At 47.3% G+C, this 20,054-nt stretch overlaps 1 protein-coding gene across 9 annotated transcripts in view; it reads left to right on the forward strand.

The window, feature by feature from the left end:
* Window positions 1-20,054, forward strand: part of ptprua (protein tyrosine phosphatase receptor type Ua) — a 142,459-nt gene that overhangs the window by 79,775 nt on the left and 42,630 nt on the right. For all 9 annotated transcript variants that reach the window (XM_027009770.3, XM_027009768.3, XM_027009772.3 and 6 more), the window contains exons 4-7: window positions 626-707; window positions 10,526-10,641; window positions 13,769-13,946; window positions 18,109-18,402. In XM_027009770.3, the coding sequence (XP_026865571.2) occupies window positions 626-707; window positions 10,526-10,641; window positions 13,769-13,946; window positions 18,109-18,402 (670 nt within the window). The remainder of the gene's footprint in view (window positions 1-625; window positions 708-10,525; window positions 10,642-13,768; window positions 13,947-18,108; window positions 18,403-20,054) is intronic.

The raw sequence follows: 20,054 nt of genomic DNA on the forward strand, positions 1-20,054 counted from the left end.
AAATAAATTAGCGCAGAATGGGTGCCAGGCCCGCTTCCATCTGTGCAGGCCTTGGGCTGTATCGATCCGGTTCAGGCACTTACGCTGTGATGTATTAGCGACATTGCGTTACCATTGTAGCTTTAGCGTGCTGCTCCGCTACCGCTTGTCATTGCCCTGTTGGCTTATTTGTTGTCTGCGACCCGAGTAAAACTTGCACCCCATCCAGATATCAGTCCTCTGCCACTGATGGCACACTGGTCCCTTGACATGGGACATGGCTAGCTCGATGCCACTTTCGTAGCGTAGTAGCTAAAGGGCACGTTGCATGGTGACTGATGGGAAGCATTTGAGCTGTAATTGGCTAATAGTGAGCAATGTTTGGACTCTCAGCAGCAGGGAAGGGGGGATTGGGGGAGGGATTGTTTGCTTAAGAGAACAAATGAAACAGTGAATCAAGAGGTGCACTCATCTGTTGGCGGGGTTGCGAACATAAGGGGGCATGGTGCAGGTATTTCCGGTTTTGACTGCAGTGCAACACCCCGGGTAGAGTGGGAAGCAGATGGGTCAGGAGCGGTTGTAGAGATGCAGGAACAGCTGTATGCGCATTTGTAAATGCATGTCTTTGTGTCTTTGTTGTGCACAGGTCATATTTGAAGCCACAGTCTCAGCTGAGCAGACGGGCTACATTGGCTTGGATGACATAGTGCTACTGAACTACCCCTGCTGTAAGTACACACACACACACACACACACACACACACACACACACACACACACACACACAGAGTCTCTCTATCTATCTATCTCTCTGCCCGTTCTTCTGCTGAAGGTGGGTGTAAGACCAGGTCACACCCCCTGAAGTGGGCCACAAACAGCGCCTCCCTTTTGCAAGCCTCGCACCGTCCAGATGCTTTCCTCACGACTCACCCTTCCCCCAGCTCTCTACCCATCTTTCCTCTGCGCCCTTTTCCAAGGCATTCATTTGTTTTAGAGAAATGGAGGGAGGCAGCTTCCTCTGTTCCGTTTCACTGTACTTGTTCTTTATCCACCCCTCTACACAAGCGGGCGGGAAAACACGTCGAAGTCTTGCTGCGCTCATGTGGCCCTATCCTCTGTGCAGACCACTCCCATTGTAGAAGGGGGTGCAGACCACTTTCACTGTGGAGGGAGGTGCAGACTGCTCCCACTGTAGAGGGAGGTGCAGACCGCTCCCACTGGAGAGGGAGATGCAGACAACTCCCACTGTAGAAGGAGGTGCAGTCCACTCTCACTGTAGATGGAGGTGCAACTTTCTCCTGTGGTAGAGGGAGGTGCAGCACTCTCATGTTATAGACGGAGGTGCAACTCTGTCCTACTCTAGATGGAGGTCTCTGCACACTGCTTATTGTGCCTAGATACAGATGCTGAGCCTTGGGAAGCCGTCCTGGAGCGAGTGCACGGCTCATCCATTTTTTGCTCACCGTGCGGTTCCATGGGTAAGACCGTGCATAGAACATGCTGGCCCAAGAGCAAGTCAGCCCCACCAAGCTGTGATTGACCCATTTCATTTTTATTTCACTGGCCTGAAATAGAAGTTAGAATTGTGTTAGAATTGTGTTAGAGTTGGGTTAGAGTTGGGTTAGAGTTGTGTTACAGGTGGGTTAAAGTTGGGTTAGAGTTGGGTTAGAGTTGGCAGCATAGCGTTAGCAGCATAGATGTCTAACTAATGGTTGAGCATGTATGTGCATGCAGTTGGGCTGAATATATGACATAAACATTCACATCACATACAAGTACAGAATCCTAAAACTTCACACTATAGAGGACAAATTCTAAGTACATAGAATGTCATGGCAAATAGAAACACTCCCACTTCAGATACAGCAGGTGTATTCGTCTGCATGCATGTGCCCTGCGCCCACTGTCGTCTGTCTCGTAGCAGCTCTAGATTGTGCATGGCGTACTGCACGGTACACATCACAGGGCCCAAGGGGTGATTTTCCCTGGAGCTGGCGTCTCTTTTATCACCCCGTGCCAAGCGGATGTTCTACAGACCCTCAGCCTACGACGCAATGCCCAGGAGGCCCCGGAGAGGGGAGCAGCCATCCCCTCCCTCCCGGGAAACTGCGCTCCATGCTGGGCCCGCTCCATCTCCACCGCATGTCACTGGCTCCTTGGAGAGCTCCGTGCTTAGAGAAGGAGTGGGTTTCTCTGTCTGCTGCTGTGCTCGCAGGTACATGTCGACTGTAGGTTTGCGGTCTGGGATCCAGTCAATGACTGACAAAGCAGTTGTCTTTTCAAATAAGAAGCGGTAGTGTAGCAAGGGGATGTGGTAGACTTTTGGCTGTACAGGCTTGTGTTCAAACATCTCTCCCTGTTGCTCGCACATGCACACACACACAGACACACACACACACACACACACACACACACACACACACCTGTAATGCTATCACTCTAACCTTATCCTTAGTAACCAAAAATACATTTTTGATCTTTCAAGTGAATTTCATTTTTCCTCAAGAAGACAAACATAATATTGCCACAGCATTATAACTGTCAACATTTGACCCTCACAAAGAGAATAAAAACAAGCGCATGGAAGGTCGGCAGCTCCTGGGATGCTGCACACTAGTGGCTCTCTGCCACGTCCTTTATCACGTCTACCAATCTAACTTCACCTGTTCCATCTCAATAATAAAAAAAGCATGTGTTTAAGTGTTGGTACCATTCAAATATAATGCACAATGTCTACAGTGAAGGGAAAGCTGACTAACAAGGACAAAAAAGGAACCTCACTACCTGTGGCTAGCATAAACACGATAACAGTTAGCCGGCCATAGGACGATCATACACACGGCCCACTTCAAATCTTCCTTTGAATCACTGGCATCTGTAAAGTGACCCATCGCTCGAGTCCAGTGCCATGGATGTTGCCAACCGCTCTGTCTTACAAGAACACAGCACCTCGCTACAGGCCACGCAGGCCAAGAGGGCTGCAGTAGGCGTCAGAACATTCGCAGTGTTTGCCTACAGCGGATGTTCTACAGCAACGTGCCAAATATGAAACTTTCTTGGCTGAACTGTACAAAACAGGGATGTTTTTGTCTTTCTTAGTAGACACTTATGTCCGCGAGGTTCATTTTAAATTTTAGTGTCTTAGGAGATAGGAAACAAGGGCTGTTCCCTCTACTAGGATGTGCCCCGTTGCTGACTGTAATTTCAGCTGCGTGTTTGGAGGAAGGGGGTGCAGAAGAGCAGTTGTTGAATTGTTCATTGTTCTGTGTTGTTTTGGTTACAGATTTGTATCTTTTTCTTTTCTCCCCTGCCCAATTTTTGCCCCTGGACTTTTAATGGGAGTCCCAGTTATTAATCTTGAATTTAGCTGATGATGCACTCTGTTGATGTTAGATCATTCACTAACCTAAAACCTAACAAGGTCATTGACCATTTAACTAACGTATGTACCCGAATAGCATTTAAGTCATTGACCAACTCAGGGCTGGCCAGCTCTACAACCCCTCATTCTCACAGCCCGAGGTGTAGTAACCCTTATACTAATGTCGCTCCCAGTGGCAGTCTCCAAAGAGACCAAACAGGTGCTTTCTTATAGTCGTTGTGAAGATTTTTGAAGCCCAGCTCATTCTAGCCAATGTTTATGACCCCAGCTTGGATAATGGGGGCTTTTTAAAAATCATTATTTAACTCGTCAGTTAATACATGGAGGGGATTTTAACTGTTGACTAGACCCCTGTTCAGACTGTCCCTCTATCAGACCTCTACCCTCACTAAATCAGCAAAGTCATTCTGTTGTTTTTGGCGCAATTTACCATGTCAGATATCTGCTGGGGGTTTTTTTTTCAATCCAAGTGCAAGTCAATATTCTTTCCTCTCCCCTGTACACAATGCTTTTTCACAGATTGATCTTTTGCCTTTTGGACGATAGACTTGTCGCCTCTGTCTATTCCTGCTCATATAACTGCATTATAATATCTGACCGTGGTAAACGGTGGTAGACCGTGGTCTTTTTTCTGTACTTCTTCCACACAGCCGATCTAATCCACTGCTGCATTTGAACGCTGAGTTTTGAAAAACTGCATTGACCGATACATTTGTATTAACGGAGATATTTCAGTGTCTGTAATCTGGGGACCATACCAGGCGTCTAAGGACGCGATATCTCCTAGCTCAGCTCTCCTCAAGCAGCTTCTCACCACCAAACTTCATAAAGTGGGCAGCTTAAGTGTTCCAAAAAAACCTGCCATATTTAGTACGAGTTTGGTGATAAAGCCAAAAGATAAAAACAAAATTCCTTGTACGTAAATTCCGCCTCTCCCCACACCTCATTAGTCAGATTAGCACTCTCAGTGGCTTCAGAGTTAACCCACAGATAAGTAATGATTCGTGTGTGAATTTTTATATGGCCCTGTTCTGGGAGAAATGCTGACGAAGCACAATTTGACATTCTCTTTGACTCTTTGAGTCTCGCCACCGCTGACTCGGAAACTGCCTCTAAGATAACCAAACCTTTTACCCACGATGAAATTAAAAGCTCACCAAAACTAATGCAAAACAGAAAACATCCAGGCCCAGATGGCTTTGCGGCAGAGTGTCTACAGACATTCTCAAACAAATTAGCACTGCTGCTGCTTACCATGTTTAATGACTCCTTTGAAGCTGGCATGCTCACTCCTACCCTGCGCCAAGCCGTAATGTCCCCAATACCTACAAAAGGACCTGATGTTAAACTCTTGGTTAAGATGCAAACACAATGCTTAGAGCCTGTTCTCCCTTCTGTTATCAACACACATTCAACTGGCTTCGTTAGAAAGTGCCACTCATGTGACAAAGTTTAACAATTACTGAATACACTTCTTTTCAGTACAGTAAGTACCTGGGTAAAGAATTAATGGAATTAAATCTGATTCTTATGGAAGCTGATTTCTGCTTTCTTTATTTCTATTAGAATGAATACACTCCCTGCATTTTTACATCAGTTTCAGTGCATCCCCATTTTCATTCCAAAATCCTTTTTTCCATAGCCTTATTTCCAAGTTTATTTGGCATAAAAACGTCACAAGGATAAAGGAAGGCATTTTTCGAAAGCCAAATAAAACGGAGTGACTGGTCTTCCCTAGTTTCATGCTTCATTAGCGTGCAGCCAATGTGCATTATGCCTTGTTATGGTACTTTGAGAAGCAGAGCGACCAGCGCCACCGTGGTAACATATGGAGAGTGCTTCCTCCTCAACCTCTAGCCTTGCTTCCCTTTCATGTGTTCCTACCCTCTCCTCTCCATGCAAATATTCTAATAATGTTATCGTTAAAAAGTCATTTAAAGATTCGGATCCAGTTTATATGGCACTATAGATTTCCCACTATCCCTTTGTTATCCACTGTTTCATTCAAACCCATTATTCCCCCTATCCATCTTACATGCAGTGTAGGCTGATTATGGCATCAAACATATAAGGGACACATCATTATGGAATATGTGTTTCGTCTGATCAGCTAACCAGCTCATTTGAAGCGGCTTTTTCACATGCATACAAATCCGTGTTCGGAAAAAAACAAAGCTATTATTACTTCCCTGCTCTTCCTCAGCTATCGACACATTAGAAATGGAAGTGTGAAGTAAAGGCACTGTTTCCAAGTTATACACATCCTTACGTTTGCTTCAGCCTTCACCCCCGGCTCTCTTCGGGAAGATCTTAGCCTAGGTACAGATGCTGAGCCTTGGGAAGCCGTCCTGGAGCGAGTGCACGGCTCATCCATTTTTTGCTCACCGTGCGGTTCCATGGGTAAGACCGTGCATAGAACATGCTGGCCCAAGAGCAAACTTGCTCATACGTATTCTGGAACTGGCCCTCGGTGTGCTGGGTGCCACCACAATCCTGTTGGTCTTACTGCATATGTTCTGGACTTCCTTTCCCGTAGGAAAGCTGTTGAGTTTTTTTGTCTGCCTCTCTCCTGTCACTTCTAAAGTGGCTCGCCCCAAGCCCTTGGTCTTCCTTGTCGCAGCACGGCTAGTAGGCCTCCCGCTGCCTTCAGAATTTTTAGACTTAGTTTCTGTTTCCACCCGGCTTGCAAGGTGACATGTACTGATCCACTGGAGAAACCCTCACCCACCTCTCAGTTCCCTTTGGATAAAAGATGCCCTTTTTATTTTATGAAACTGGAAAATGGCAAGAATTCTCTTTGAGACTCCTGCTGGAGGTTTAACAAACTATGGCTGTCACAGTCACGGACATTCAGCTACAGTCACGGACTTTCAGCTACAATCACAGACATTCAACTACAGTCACAGACATGCAGCTACACTCACATTCTTTCAACTACACTCACAGTCTGATTACTCTCTGTTACTGCACTAAGCAGCGTTCTGGCAATGGCCTTTTTTTGTGGTTACATTGTATATTCATTCATCTTAATTTATGTATATTTGTAGGTGTTGCTTATTTATTTACTCATTTATTCATTTATTTTTACTGGGTTGACTTTGTATTCAATACTTTCGAGGCATCTTAAGGCGCAGGGAGAGCTGGATATGTATACCTGTACATTGTATTTTTTTTTTTTGAATCTGTATGAATAAATCATAAACGTGAAAAATAGTGCACGCACACACACGCACACACACACACATAAATACTTTATATCATTCTCTCGCACACCTAGGGTGACTGTGAGTGGCTGCTTGGCTGGAGGTTATTGCGCACAGAGTGAGCTGGCCTGAGACCATCCCTCTGGTCCTCCACTAGTCTAATCCGTTCTGAGGGGGCTTCATCCAGCCCGATGCTAATGAATGGAAATGGGTGGGGGGGGGTGTTTATGAGCTAATGAAACCCACAGAGCCTTTTGCCACCTCTTTAAATTGGCCGGGCTTGTGGGAAGTCTCCTAGCCCTCCACAGAAGACTCAGCCAGATACTCTCTCAGCAAACAGCAGCAATTTATGGCCCTCGGGGCACAAGAGGGAAGTGTTGTTTTGGTGCGCCTCACCTCTGCTGGTACAGCTGTGGTGCGGCAGTGTCGTGGAGACGCTCGGCACCAGCCAGCGTGGGCCAGGAGGGTTTCGTGGCCCATAGGCTGTGTGCATGCCGCTCCTTACTCTTCTCACGTTCTTTAAATAAGCACCACGCTCATTAGGCGTCCCTAGCAGTGCCAGGTTTGTCCGTGCATACACACACATTCACACTTATTAAAACATATGTGACACCCTGGGATGGAACTCACCCACTTTAGCCTTAGATTTCAAAATGGTTTACTAACTTGTCTACTCCTGCACACAGGCAATGTTCCTGCTGTTCCACACACACCTGCAGCCAAACTAAGTCTGTCAAACACTCTTCTCCTGGTTAAAGACTCAGCTCATTTCAAGCTGTCTGTCAGGCACCATTCCAACTCCATCACTCTGCTCCCTGTAGTTTATTTAGCTGTTTTCAAGACTTAATTGTAGACCAAGATGTAGTAAGAGCATGTTGAATATTTAACGCAGGCCAGGTTCCACTCGGCCTTTAGTAAATCAATCACGTTATTGTTTCTCTGCTTAGAAAAAAGAGGCTCTTCGAAGACCAGGTCACCGTGTTTTTCCCAGAACACTGGACCCACCAGAGCCAGGTTCCCCGGGCCCCCGGAACCAGAACAGGAGCAGGCTGGGCCGCCCCACACCGGGAGGGACACCGGGGTGCCGTGACGTTCTCGCGTGCTGTACCGTGTTGCACGAACCACGCGTGGCACCATCACCATTCAGTCGCCACTCTACGCTATAAGGACACCGCACACATAAGCGCCGTGCGACCCTCCGTGCTGAATGGGCCGGTCCAAGCAGAATGTAAATAGGGGGGCGCCGCGATTAATCAAGGTCGTGCGAGCCAGTCGCGCTGATGGCCCCACGGCCCCCAACAGCTTGGCTAAGCACGACGGCATCAGGGAAATAACACGGCTGCGACGCACGATATTTCACATGGCTCTGAACACGCGGCGGACCATATAGCTCGGGCGCTGCGAGGTTAAGACGTCCCCTTCCCCCTTATACATCATGTAGCAGTTGACATGATTCATTGCATGTTGCCTACACTTAAATAAATGGTTGCGCTATATCGTAAGGAACGCTGATTCTATAACTCTTAGCAATCAATGCTGTCTGCTGCCCTGCAGTACGATAACTGTGATTATAAAGAACATTATTGCCTGACCTCTTGTAGATTCCATAATTTCTCTGCAGCTTTGTTTGCATCTGCTGACAGAATTAACCTTGAGTGACTGCCCTGTGTTTAGACACTGCATTTGAGTCGCTGGGTTTAGACAAAGTCCTCAGGGTCGTGCTTAATTTTCACAAAATTGCCAATACCTCACTGTAGGCCACAATAAGCACCTTCACCTGCTTCGTAATTGCACTTTCCCTCCCCGGAGTGGGCAGCCTCGGCAGGACACACAGTGACCACAAGGCGCAGTCCAAGGCCACAGACGCAGTAGTTTGTTTTAGCGCTGCATGTGCAAAGGCCTCCGGTGCTGAACAGCTCACTTTCTCAGGGAGAAAGACAAACAAATCCAGCTGCTTTGAATGCAAATGCTACTGTTGTTTTCCCATTTCTCCGAAGGAACCTATTTCTCAGGCGGAACGTTTCCAAAGAGATGTCGCCTTTAAAAATCTCCCCTAGGTCTCCAAAGGAGTATGTGGAGACGAGAACAGTGCACAATGATGAAGGATCAGCCAAAGACTGCACATGATGAATGCCACTGCTGTCATCAGTTAACGGCATCAGTAAGATCGTAATAACAATGCTCCTATAGTGGGTAATGCTGTTCCTTTCATCTGCTCCGCAACACAAGAAAGTACACAAGACCATAATAATTTATTGCAGTTTTATAACTGTCCACAGCAGGTGTCTTAAGAAAGTGTAAACGAGTTCTGAATGCATTAATGGGTTTTATATCTCGCCCTTCATTATAGCTGAGACATATTAAACAGGCAATAAAATTCTGTACAGTGGCAGTTCAGATCATGTGCTTGGCGGGGCGCTGACACAGAACAAATCTAGATTTTCATCGGGCCCATTCATGGCGGCTTTTTTTTTCCAGCGGGGTCCTTTCGGGCCGATGGCCCTCGGTCTGTTTGCAGGTTGCCCATTATTGCCTGTGTTGCCAGGTTGGTGCAATTATGCGCGTAGCCTTCTCGGGGGTTGGCAGTGAGAGACGCTGCCTCGTTTCAGCTCACACAAAGCCCTGGCGTGAACACCGCTATTAGAGCGCGAACGCTTCGAAATCTGAAAATCCGGCTTTTGGAAACACAGAAATCTGGTTTATTTATCATGTTTCTTTTCTTTTTCCTCCCTTTTTATTACCGCACAGCAGAAACACTCACAAGAATATGGAAAATTGACCTCTTTCCTTCCACTTCAGCGTGCCGAGTTGGGGTCTCTTGGTTCAGCTTTACACTGAGACCCTTTGCTTCGGGTGTCTTGCAGATAAACAAATAAACAAAGCTAAAAACACAATATTGTGAATCAAAGGAAGGTGAATTTTCCTTTCGGAAAATGAGCGTTCTCAGTGTGGAGAGCTCGCAAGGGCAGGACTCGGAATAGCCAAGTGAGACATAGTGAGTTATGAGGAGCAAGTGAGACATAGATATGAGGAGCGAGTGAGACATAGAGAGATATGAGGAGTGAGTGAGACATAGAGAGATATGAGGAGTAAAGGAAGTACCACACACATAAAGTGACTCAGGTATTGATCGGGAGGATCTCAGGAGTGTAGAGTCTTAGGAATTTGTAATGGCTATTACGGGTGAGTATTACTGGCTAAGGTCAGTGTTGAAGGTTCAGTTATAGCTCAGAACTTCAAAAATGGTGTTTGTCGCGACCCCTGCTAGGAAAACAACAGATACACGTCAGGCGTGCCGGCAAAGCTCGGGAAGCTGGAATATGGAATATGCGTGGGCTGGAATACGCATGTTCCGCAGCGCATCCTGCCCAGGCCTGGCAGAAGCGGGAGAGGGATGTGGCCGGAGCGCCTGAGCATCTAGGAGCACACGCATCGCACGTCTAACGCAATTAGTCTTGTTCAGAGCCCAGTAATGGGGCGATTTAGTGGCGAGGCGGTTGGAAGCAATCTTCCCATTCACCACTGTTAAAAGTGGAACATTAAACCATCGAATGATAATCAGGGAAGAGAATGAAAGACTAGAAGTCATGAAAGAAAAATGAAAAAAAGGCCTATTTTTCTTTCACCAATTGTGAAGCTGATGAATTCCTTCTGGCTAATAATTTTATGGACCAGGAACAGGAAAACAAAAGCTATCCGTTCATTGGACTGTTTCTTAGCATGTGAAGGTTATATCTAGCTCAATCAACGGTGGCTTGAGGAGTGAGTGACAAAACTACATAAGAGAGCAAAAATTGGAGAGAACTTCGCATGGAGGTCTGGGTGGCTCGTGCTCCCAGGACGACATTAGCTAGAAGGGTCGGGAATTTCTCTGCCTTCTGAACTCTGGCATGTTCAGCCTTGGATGATTAGATGCAGGGTGACTGGTTGCTGATGCTCAGTGCCCCCTTTGTTCCCACAGATAAGGTGCCTCATTTCACCAGGCTGGGAGATGTGGAGGTGAACGCAGGGCAGAACGCCACCTTTCAGTGTGCGGCTACGGGGCGCGCATCCAAGACGGACCCCTTCTCCATGGAGGTGAGGGAGTGACTGAGTGAGGAACTGATTGAGAGTAATCGAGTGAGCACGCACGCGCGCGTGTGTGTGTGTGTGTGTAACTATCCATGTGGGAGAAAGTGTCAGCAGAGGGTATGTGCAGTAGAAGTGACTCATTACACCCTCATGTAGCCACGGCGTGTGCATCCCACAGCACTCACAAACGCTCGCGCCATTCACCGACGCCGAGCCAGCCCTGCTAATTTCACAGCTAATTCATCGACGGCAGTTACCGATGACAGCCGCTCCAGCATGGCCGTCAGCGCCGTTCCCAGGGGTTTTCCCTGCTCGCATCTGCTGATTTCATTGGCCGTCGACGCTAGTCATCAGCGTACGTCAGTAGTCTTCGTCGGTCACGTGGCTGCGACCCTCTCTGCGCCGTGCTTGAAGCTGCTGCGTCTACGGTGCTTTCGAAACGATTGAAGTTTTTCACGAAGACCTGCTGTAAATGTGGATATTCCACCACCAGCTTTACTCACAAGCAGCTTTACACCCCCCCCACCGCAGTTCTTTGCCGTTTCTTTTTATGCACTGATGTCTTTTATATGTAAATCCGAGCTCTATAAATCCCTTTCCAGGCAAGGAAATACGTCTTCAAATGCACCGCATGGGTGCGTGAACAGATACATCTGAAAATTTGCACGCCAGCGTACATGCACGCACGCTTTCACATATAGGCACACGTGAAACAGCGTGAGGTGTGTGTGTGTGTGTGTGTTAAACGGAGCAGTAGCGATCGCCTTCTGCCCAGGTGATGGCTGCTTTTGTAGTCGATATAATGAGAGAGCACACACACATGCAAACAGACACACTCACTTCATTTGCATTCAAAAAGCTTAAATAATCTTAATTAAACAGTTTACCTAATGACGTACATATTCTCAGTTGCTTCCTTCTTCCACAGTGTCCAAAGCCAAAGATAAATAGCATCAACAGCTTGTCAACATTTCCACTCCACAGTAGCACAGCAGGGTCATTATGGCCGGCGACACGCCACTGACCCAAGAGTGCCCTGCCACCCATTAGGACCACTCCTGTCCACCATTTGATGCACTTTGGTCCTGAGCTCGGACAGAGGCCCAGCCGGACTGGGCCGCACCCACAGCTGATAATAGCGTCTGCACCATCCTCACACGGGCCACCAGCTCTCCGACCGGCACCTTCCACCTCTCGCTCCTGGGTGTCCAGCTGCAGTCTGTCAGAGCCCCGGTCCAGCGGACCCTAAGTAAATAAAAGTCTGCAGTGTGAGAAATCTGGCGGAAAAAGAGAGATGTGCGCCGCAACGCCACACATTAATTATGCTGGCCGCTTGCCAACAAGTTCATTTGCATGGCTGTCTGCCGTGCTGCAGTGATAAAGGAAACATCTGTAATCAAACTAAGCTGCAAATCGAGAACCAAAATTCAGCGGGGGTGCCTTTTTGTTAAGCTTTTAATCGTGAGAAATGCTTGTGGAGGAATCCTTCATGCCGAACACAACGGCAGGCCTGAGTGTGGCGTCACGTCAGCCCTTCAGACGCGCGGTGGGGACTGCTGGGAGGTTCTGTAGCAGCGCCCCCTGTTGGCTCTCTTCTGGATTTGTGCTTTCATCCTTTTCGGCACATCTGGCTGACAGATCAACTCTGCCCTGAGACTGAACTCGCCGAAACGTGCAGGCCTGTATGCCCACCTGTGTGCCGAACACACGCTGCCTCTTCATTTCCTGTTTCTCCACTCAGGGCTGGGAGGAGAGGCACTTTGCAAGAGCACTTATAGTGCTAGCTGCTGCTTTGTTAAAACACCTGTGCGTGTGTGTGCGTGTGCGTGTGTGTGTGTGTGTGCGTGTGTGTGTGCGTGTGTGTGTGCGTGTGCGTGTGTGTGCGTGTGCGTGTGTGTCTGTGTGTCTGTGCGTGTGCGTGTGTGCGTGCGTGCGTGTGTGTGTGTGTCTGTGCGTGTGTGCGTGCGTGTGTGCGTGTGTACGTGCGTGTGTGCGCATGTGTGTGTGCGTGTGTGTGTGTGTGCGTGTATGTGTGTGTGTGTGTGTGTGTGTGTGTCTGTGTGTGCGTGTGCGTGTATGTGTGTGTGTGTGTGTGTGTGTGTGTGTCTGTGTGTGTGTGTGTGTGTGCGTGTGCGTGTGCGTGTATGTGTGTGCGTGCGCGTGCGCGTGTGCGTGCGCGTGTGTGTGCGTGTGCGCGTGTGTGCGCGTGTGCGTGTGTGCTTGTGTATGTGTGTGCGTGTGTGTGTGCGTGTGTGTGCGTGTATGTGTGTGTGTGTGTGCGTGTGTGTGTGTGTGCGTGTGTGTGTGTTCATGTGTATGTGTGCGTGCCCGTGTATGTGCGTGCGTTGTCATGCATACATTTCTTACATTTCTCATCAACCCCTCAAACGTGCTCTTCTCTCTCACTTCCTTCCTTCCATCACAGTGGCTGTGTTGTCAGCTCTTTTCTTTTCCTGTTCCCACACTCATGAATGATATCTATATAGGCTTTTACATACAGTACCTACTCAGCTTCTTGCTGACAGCACTCGGTGCATAAAGGTTTCCTTTCCTCTATGGACACGATTAAGCGGATCAGTAAGTTAATGCTGAAAAGGAACCGCTTAAAATAACAGGTGGGGCTGCTCTGCGATCCTTCAGCCTGTCCCTGTGCGGGGGGAGCACTTCTTTTGTCATCAGTAGAGACTTTTCACTGATTAAAACCCCCCCACTGAGGAATGGTTTTGCATAGCGTTGAAGGGTCTGGGAAACCCAGCTTAGAACAGGTCCAGACTCACCAAATCAAGCTCGTGTGGCTATGTTCTCAGATGATGCAGTGGTTGACATGCTAGTCACACCATCAAAGGCTGAGAGCTGACTCTAGGAGTCACACCTAGAGTGTCACTGTCGCGGGCTAAGCCATCTGGAAGAACAGTAGTAAAACTGCTGTGTGAAGACCTCTGTGTTACTATACACACAGCCCACAACTCCTTTAAAGTTACTTTTTGTTAAAGTATTAATTGCGTTCAGATTTTTGAGATCATTACCTGTGATCTATATCTTTGTACTTACAAAACTCATTCTCTCTCTTTCTCTCTCTTCTCTCTCTCGCTCTCTCTCTCTCTCTTGCGCTCTTTCTCTCTCCTCCCCATAGAGGCATAATGGTGTTCTCATGGTACCGTATTCTCTCAGCTCATTAGTTGGTGAGCGGCGATTGGTGGCCTGGTTTCAGATAGGTGGAGCCCAGCGTGGAGAGCAGGACCTTTACCGCTGCATCACACAGTCCTCTTACGGCGCTGCTGTGTCCAACTTCGCTGAGCTCATTGTCAGAGGTAACAGCTTCCTTTGTCTCTCTATCTCTCTTTCACACACACACACACGCACACACGCATACACACACACACACACACACACGCACATACACACACACACACACACACACGCACATACACACACACACACACACATACATACACACACACACACACACACACACACACACACACACGCATGTTCACACATGACATATATAATTATACATCTCCCTGTATAGAGGTAGTGAGTGGGAGGACAAAGGAAGGAATGCACATTGTTAAGATGCGAAACCTCACCCTGGTGCATGCAGGTTGCTGCCATCACGGTGTCATACTAAGCCATGTGACCATCCACATAATCACCTTTGTGGAAAACAAAAAACCCAACAAAGCCAGACCTTTAAGTCCTGCTCTTTCCGTCTGGGTCGGCAGTATCTAATGATAGTCTCCCTGCTCGCCTTCCTGCCTTTGACTAATTCCTCGCTCCTGTAGCGTCCCCGTGCCCATCTCAGCCGCACTCGGAGCCAACTCTGTACCTAAAACCTGCAGTTAGCAAACAAATGAATTCCCTGTCCACTGATTGTTGCCAGTGCATAAGAGATCTTCTGGTAGCTCAGTGTGAGCGAGCGTCAAAGGCGCTGGTGCAGGTAATGTCATTGTTAGTCGAGATCCATCACGGTTTACGGAGATCTTTCTGAACCTCCCGCCTTCATCTCGTCACGTTATAATGCCGTGCTGTTTTCTTGCTCTGTGCACTTTGAGGTACATCCACCCAGATCCCCTGTGCGGACTGTAAGATGACTGTCAGTATGCTTCGCTTGAAAAGAAACAATTACCAGCTCAAAATTGCTTTGATTTAATCCATTTGTTGTTTCAAATCCATTGTGAATGAATGAACTAACTTTATAAAGAACATGAAACATGTTTTATTTCGACATACGAAAGGAAAGAAAACAATACGTGGAAATTAAAGCAGATTAAAGTACAATGTTTATTAAGAATGAAACACAGAATTAGCTGAAGTGTGAAGTTAACAGGACGGAGGAACAGGAAGTGCTTTGCTGTAGATGACGGCCTAAAATCTGTTCCAGTGCAGCCACTCGTCTGTGCCACCGTGGCTAACAGATGAGGTGGCAGCATCGTTGATCACGAGCCGTTCCGTTTCTTTCCCTTCACGCTCATTTCATTAATTTCATCTTCTTCATTTTCATATCAACGGCCTCATATCTCTAGATGTTGATGTACTTCTTAGCAAACTATTCTGGCCTTTTAGTTTTTTGCTTTGCCGGGACGGCAGCTATTGCTGAGCTCATCGGCGCTTTCCTCCCTGACTACAATGTACTGAACGGCTGATCTGGACCCACCTAAGTGAATGAGTAAATGACAACCACTTTTGTAAGTCACTCTGGATAAGAGCGTCTGCTAAATGCTGTAAATGTAAATGTATGCTAAGGTTTTGCCAGAGTGTCCGATTCATTGGGAGTGCATTTTCCAACTCCCGTCGGCCTGAATGCCTGGCACTGACACTTCTCTGGCCTTTATGTTGATGCAGCACCACGGACAGGCGTTCAGTGCCTGTCAGAACAAGTGTGCTGTGCTGCACCAGTAAGAGTCCTCGGGTGAGACTCTTAACACTACACCCGCATGACTGCACACTGTAGGTCGCTTTGGTTAAAAGCGTCTGCCAAAAGCGCCAGATGTAAATGTGGAAAGGGCTGTAATTGTTAGATGTTTTACCTAGTAGAGACATACCACTGGATTAAAGCTGACATCCAGCATCCTACATCAAAAGCCACAGCTTCTCTTTGACTCTTATTCTGGACTACACGTCTTAATCATCTGCAACAGTTGTGTCAGGGTCCAGTCACTTACGGCTTGTAATGTGTTAGCTGTACAACTCCCTGTTTCCAACACTAATCGCAGTCATAGGGTTTGGCTTCCTCATCTAAGTCTGGGTACCAGTACATCGCAGGGCCGTTGGGCTCCCTGCGGAAGCTTCTAAGCACTGTGCCGTGCTGTCTACAGCCCAAGCCGTTGGACTGATTAGGTTCATATTACCTCATCACAGCCAGATTGGAACAAAAATAGCCAAATTATACACGTAATCAGTCATGCAAATGAGACCTTATTACGCCTTCTTGTGGACAGAGTTAAGAATTGGCTCCTTCCAAGTGCCTCTTACAATTCCGGTATGATTAAAGGAGCTCGAGACACAGCCCTTTCCTAGCAGAAGGGAACATCCTAGAAGCTCTGTGAGAAAAGAATCATGGCCTGCTAGGGAACACGCACCGGCCCAGTAGGTCGGAACGGGGGGTAGCTCAGCTCAGCATCTAATCCACGTCAATCAAGTCAGCGTTTTGGCTGCGTGGGAGGCCGAACATAGCCGTGCTGGGAAACGTAACAGTCGTAAGTACCTTTGGAAGTGCTGGTCCCATTCTGGCAGGAGTAAAATGCCTCTTTTTTTTTTTCGCGAAGGCCTCACACACAGAGCTCTGACCCACTTCTAAAGTACTGCACACTGCAGCCCTCCTGGGAATTTCAGTTCAGAGCACATTTTGGCTGGTCTGCTATGAGTACATGAGATTTATTCTGTACTTTAAATTGTGCTTTAATGGCCTGCTGTCTGAAGTTCGTAGATGTCAAAATGCAGCAGTCATGACTTTTTTTTATTAGGCTTAGCCAGGCCATCTTTCAATGTCTGTACATTCCCATTGGTAGACGTCCCACACATTAATATTAGTTACCATGGAAAATAATTCAGGTTGCATTATTTGCTATCCAAATATCTGTTTTGGGTTTATTTCTTCTTCTTCTTCTAATAATAATAATAATAAATATCTCACACTCAAGGTTTCTTTACATAATTCAAACATGAATTATATTTAGCTGACGCTTTTACCCAAAGCACACCTTCCAGTTATGACTGAACACAACTGGAGCAGTTGAGAGCCTTACTCAGAGTCCCAACAGTGGCAGCTTGGTGATGGAACTTGAACCGGCAACCTTTCAATTACCTCTCAAGTCAGGCACCTTAACCACTGAGCCACCACTGCCACAAATTGAAAAACTGCAGGACCAAACAGAAGCATAATCAAAATCGAAATGTAGAGGAAAGGAAAACAATGCCAAAACAGACTTTGAGGTGTACTTTAAAGGCAGAAGTAAAAGCAAGATCACAGAGACTTACAGAAAGCCAGTTTCAGAGTTTCGGAGCTGTTACTCTGAGTGCTCTATCACAGACTGAAGACAATCTGAACTGGGCTGACCAAGACCAGAAGACCTAAGGGCTGGAGTATAGGGAAGACAACGTTCAGTTGAGTCCATTTAAGGGTTTGAAGGTTGTAAGAAGTCATTTGTATTAGACACAGAAGGGTGCAGGTAAACAGTGCGGTTTGAGGAGAACAGGTATAATATGGTATAAGTGTGTAGTGTGAGTATGGACTCTAGATTAGGACATTAGGACACACTGTAGTTTCATAAGGAGTTTAACTCTAAACTTGGAGACCAAAGAGAAGGGGCATTACAGCGATCAAGGCAGGAACTGACAAAAAACATGAATCAGTATTTGGGCATCGTTGCTTGTGAGCGTGGGGTGGAGTCAGGAAACGTTACCGAGATGGTAGCAGGCTCTCTTAATGAGTGAGCTGATATAGTGTTCAAATGAAAGTGAGGAATCAAAGCTGTCTCCAAGATTACAAACTGTTTGTGAGGGATTTACATATACTCCATCAATGTCAAAGATTATATCTGAGTGCGTGCTAACAAAAGCTTTGTTCTAGGGCATCTGTGAAGTCTTTCTAAAAGCCCCTAACCTCATTTGATCAGCCCCGCTCTGTGGTCTGGAGATATGTCTTGCTTATGCTAATGGATCAGTTGTAATGTTGCGATTCTTGAATTTAATATCTGCATTAGTGAATCTCTCTTTCATCCTGAGTGTGTCTCTACCTTGCGGCTAGCTTTGTGAAGAAGCACTGAAACATTGAAATTAACCCCTTGCCCAGAATACAGGCAACACGGCATCTTAATTACAATCTTGCGGAAACTCGCACTGTTCATTTGATCTCTGCAGTTACTAAATTAGAACAAATTGGAGAATGTCTGCAAAGTGTTCTTAACCGCACACCTTTGCCGAAGCATGCCGAAAACCTCCTCACTCACTTCTGCTCTGTTTCTTTTCTAGTTCCGCCCACCCCGATAGCCCCACCCCAACTGTTGCGCTCAGGCTCCACATACCTGATCATTCAGCTGAACACAAACTCCATAGTGGGAGATGGACCAGTGATTCGCCGGGAGATCGTGTACCGGGCCAGTCATTCTCCATGGTCCGAGACTCATGGAGTCAACTCCCTCACCTACAAAGTCTGGCATCTCGAACCGGACACAGAGTACCGCATCAGTGTTCTCCTCACCCGGCCTGGAGACGGGGGAACGGGGCCACCCGGACCTCCTCTGGTCAGCAGAACCAAGTGTGCTGGTGAGTGGGAACCTCCATGATGTAAGAAAGCAGGTGTTCTATGCTGTGTTTTTTTTTCCCCTATTAATAATGTTACTAGTGATGTTACTCGTGATGTTAATTTTAGTAATGTTACTAGTGATTTTACTAATGATGTTACTAGTGATGTTACTAATGAGAATTGATGTTTTTTGACGAATAAATACTCAAATATGCAATTACACGTGATTTATTGATACAGTGTCTGAATATTTGTTGGGAATTGTTTTCCTGTTCAGCCAGTGTCTGTAGGTGGAGAAGTGTGATGTACTGCCCTGCAGGCGGTCTATAATGCGCCCTGAGCTCTGAGAGAGACAGATGAGCGGTAGAGTAAATAGCCCACTAGGCTCAGGCCTTTTGCCTTGTCGTCTTCCTAATCCCACCACCCGCCCCCACCCCTCATGCTCCATCTCCCGGCCCTGACAGCCTGCCTTCCTCCTCTACCCCCACCCCCAACCCCCCCGCTGCCTCCTGCAACCCACTTTGAGCAGAGCAGACCGAGAGAGGGAGGGGTAGTGTATGGAGCTCAATGCTCTAGATGCAACAGTAGTCAAATATATATAAGGGATTCTCACCGAACATCTGCCTCTACTTTTGTTTATATGCAAACTCAAATACATTTTCCTCAGTCACTTTGTTCCAGCTCGGAAACCATTCAACATCATTCCAGCGGTTTTAAATAACAAACCATCCGTCTCTGGAACTGCCTTCGCGCCTGTGCTGTTGTGGAGGCTGGCGGAGAGAAAGCTCCAGGCATTGGTATGCTGAGCGGAGCTGTACAGCGCCTCCTCGTCAGCTCTTGTCTTATATGTCACTGCCAGCAGAGCCTGAAGCCTCCATTTATCTCAGTCGATTACAGCAGCAGAATGTGTCCGAGAGACAGAGTCTCCTCTCTCATATCCTCTTATTGTTCGCTGTTTGCAGCACTCATGTACTACACCCTGATATTTGTGTCTAGTGCCAGACCTTTTTTTCTCCCCAATGGTAATTGATGTGTGTGTGTGTGTGTGTGTGTGTTGGAGGGTGTGCTGCTTATGCATTACTAACTCGGAAATGTCCGTGGGCCTGATTGTTCAGGGTATGTCGTTATTCCCCCAGCGTCCTGCCATGAGCGGCTGGCACAGGCACTTTGTTCATTGGTGCCGTGCCCGGCTGGTGGGCCGGGGCGGTGCGTGGAAACGAGCTCACACACGCGGAGAGGTGTTGCACAAGAGCGCCAGCCGATCCACGGGCATTAGGTGCAGGCCAAAATGCATGCACTCCTGGCAGTTACTATGGCAATGATGAATTCAGTTACTAACAGCTCTGGAAGGGACATTCTTTATGATATAGATCAGCAACTCGCTTAATTGGGAGGCCACGGCTGTGCGCGAGGGTGCGACGCGTGGAGGTGCCCTTTTACATAGGGAAGATGCTTTTTTAGCTTTAGCAAAATCTGCCTTCATGCTACGTTACAGTTTCATCAGATATTTTTGTTAATTCAGCCCCAGTCCAAGTGCCCTGCATCGACTACCCTAATCAGTACCATCAACCACCATAGAAAAATCACTAGCACCGATATAGAATGCCACAGGCTTAATGTGGTTGGAGGGCGTGGGTGTTCCAGTTCTGTAGGAAATCATATGTAGTGACAG

This window comes from Electrophorus electricus, chromosome 6 (genome assembly GCF_041902795.1).
Source record: "Electrophorus electricus isolate QZ-2024a chromosome 6, ASM4190279v1, whole genome shotgun sequence".
Lineage (NCBI taxonomy): Eukaryota > Metazoa > Chordata > Actinopteri > Gymnotiformes > Gymnotidae > Electrophorus > Electrophorus electricus.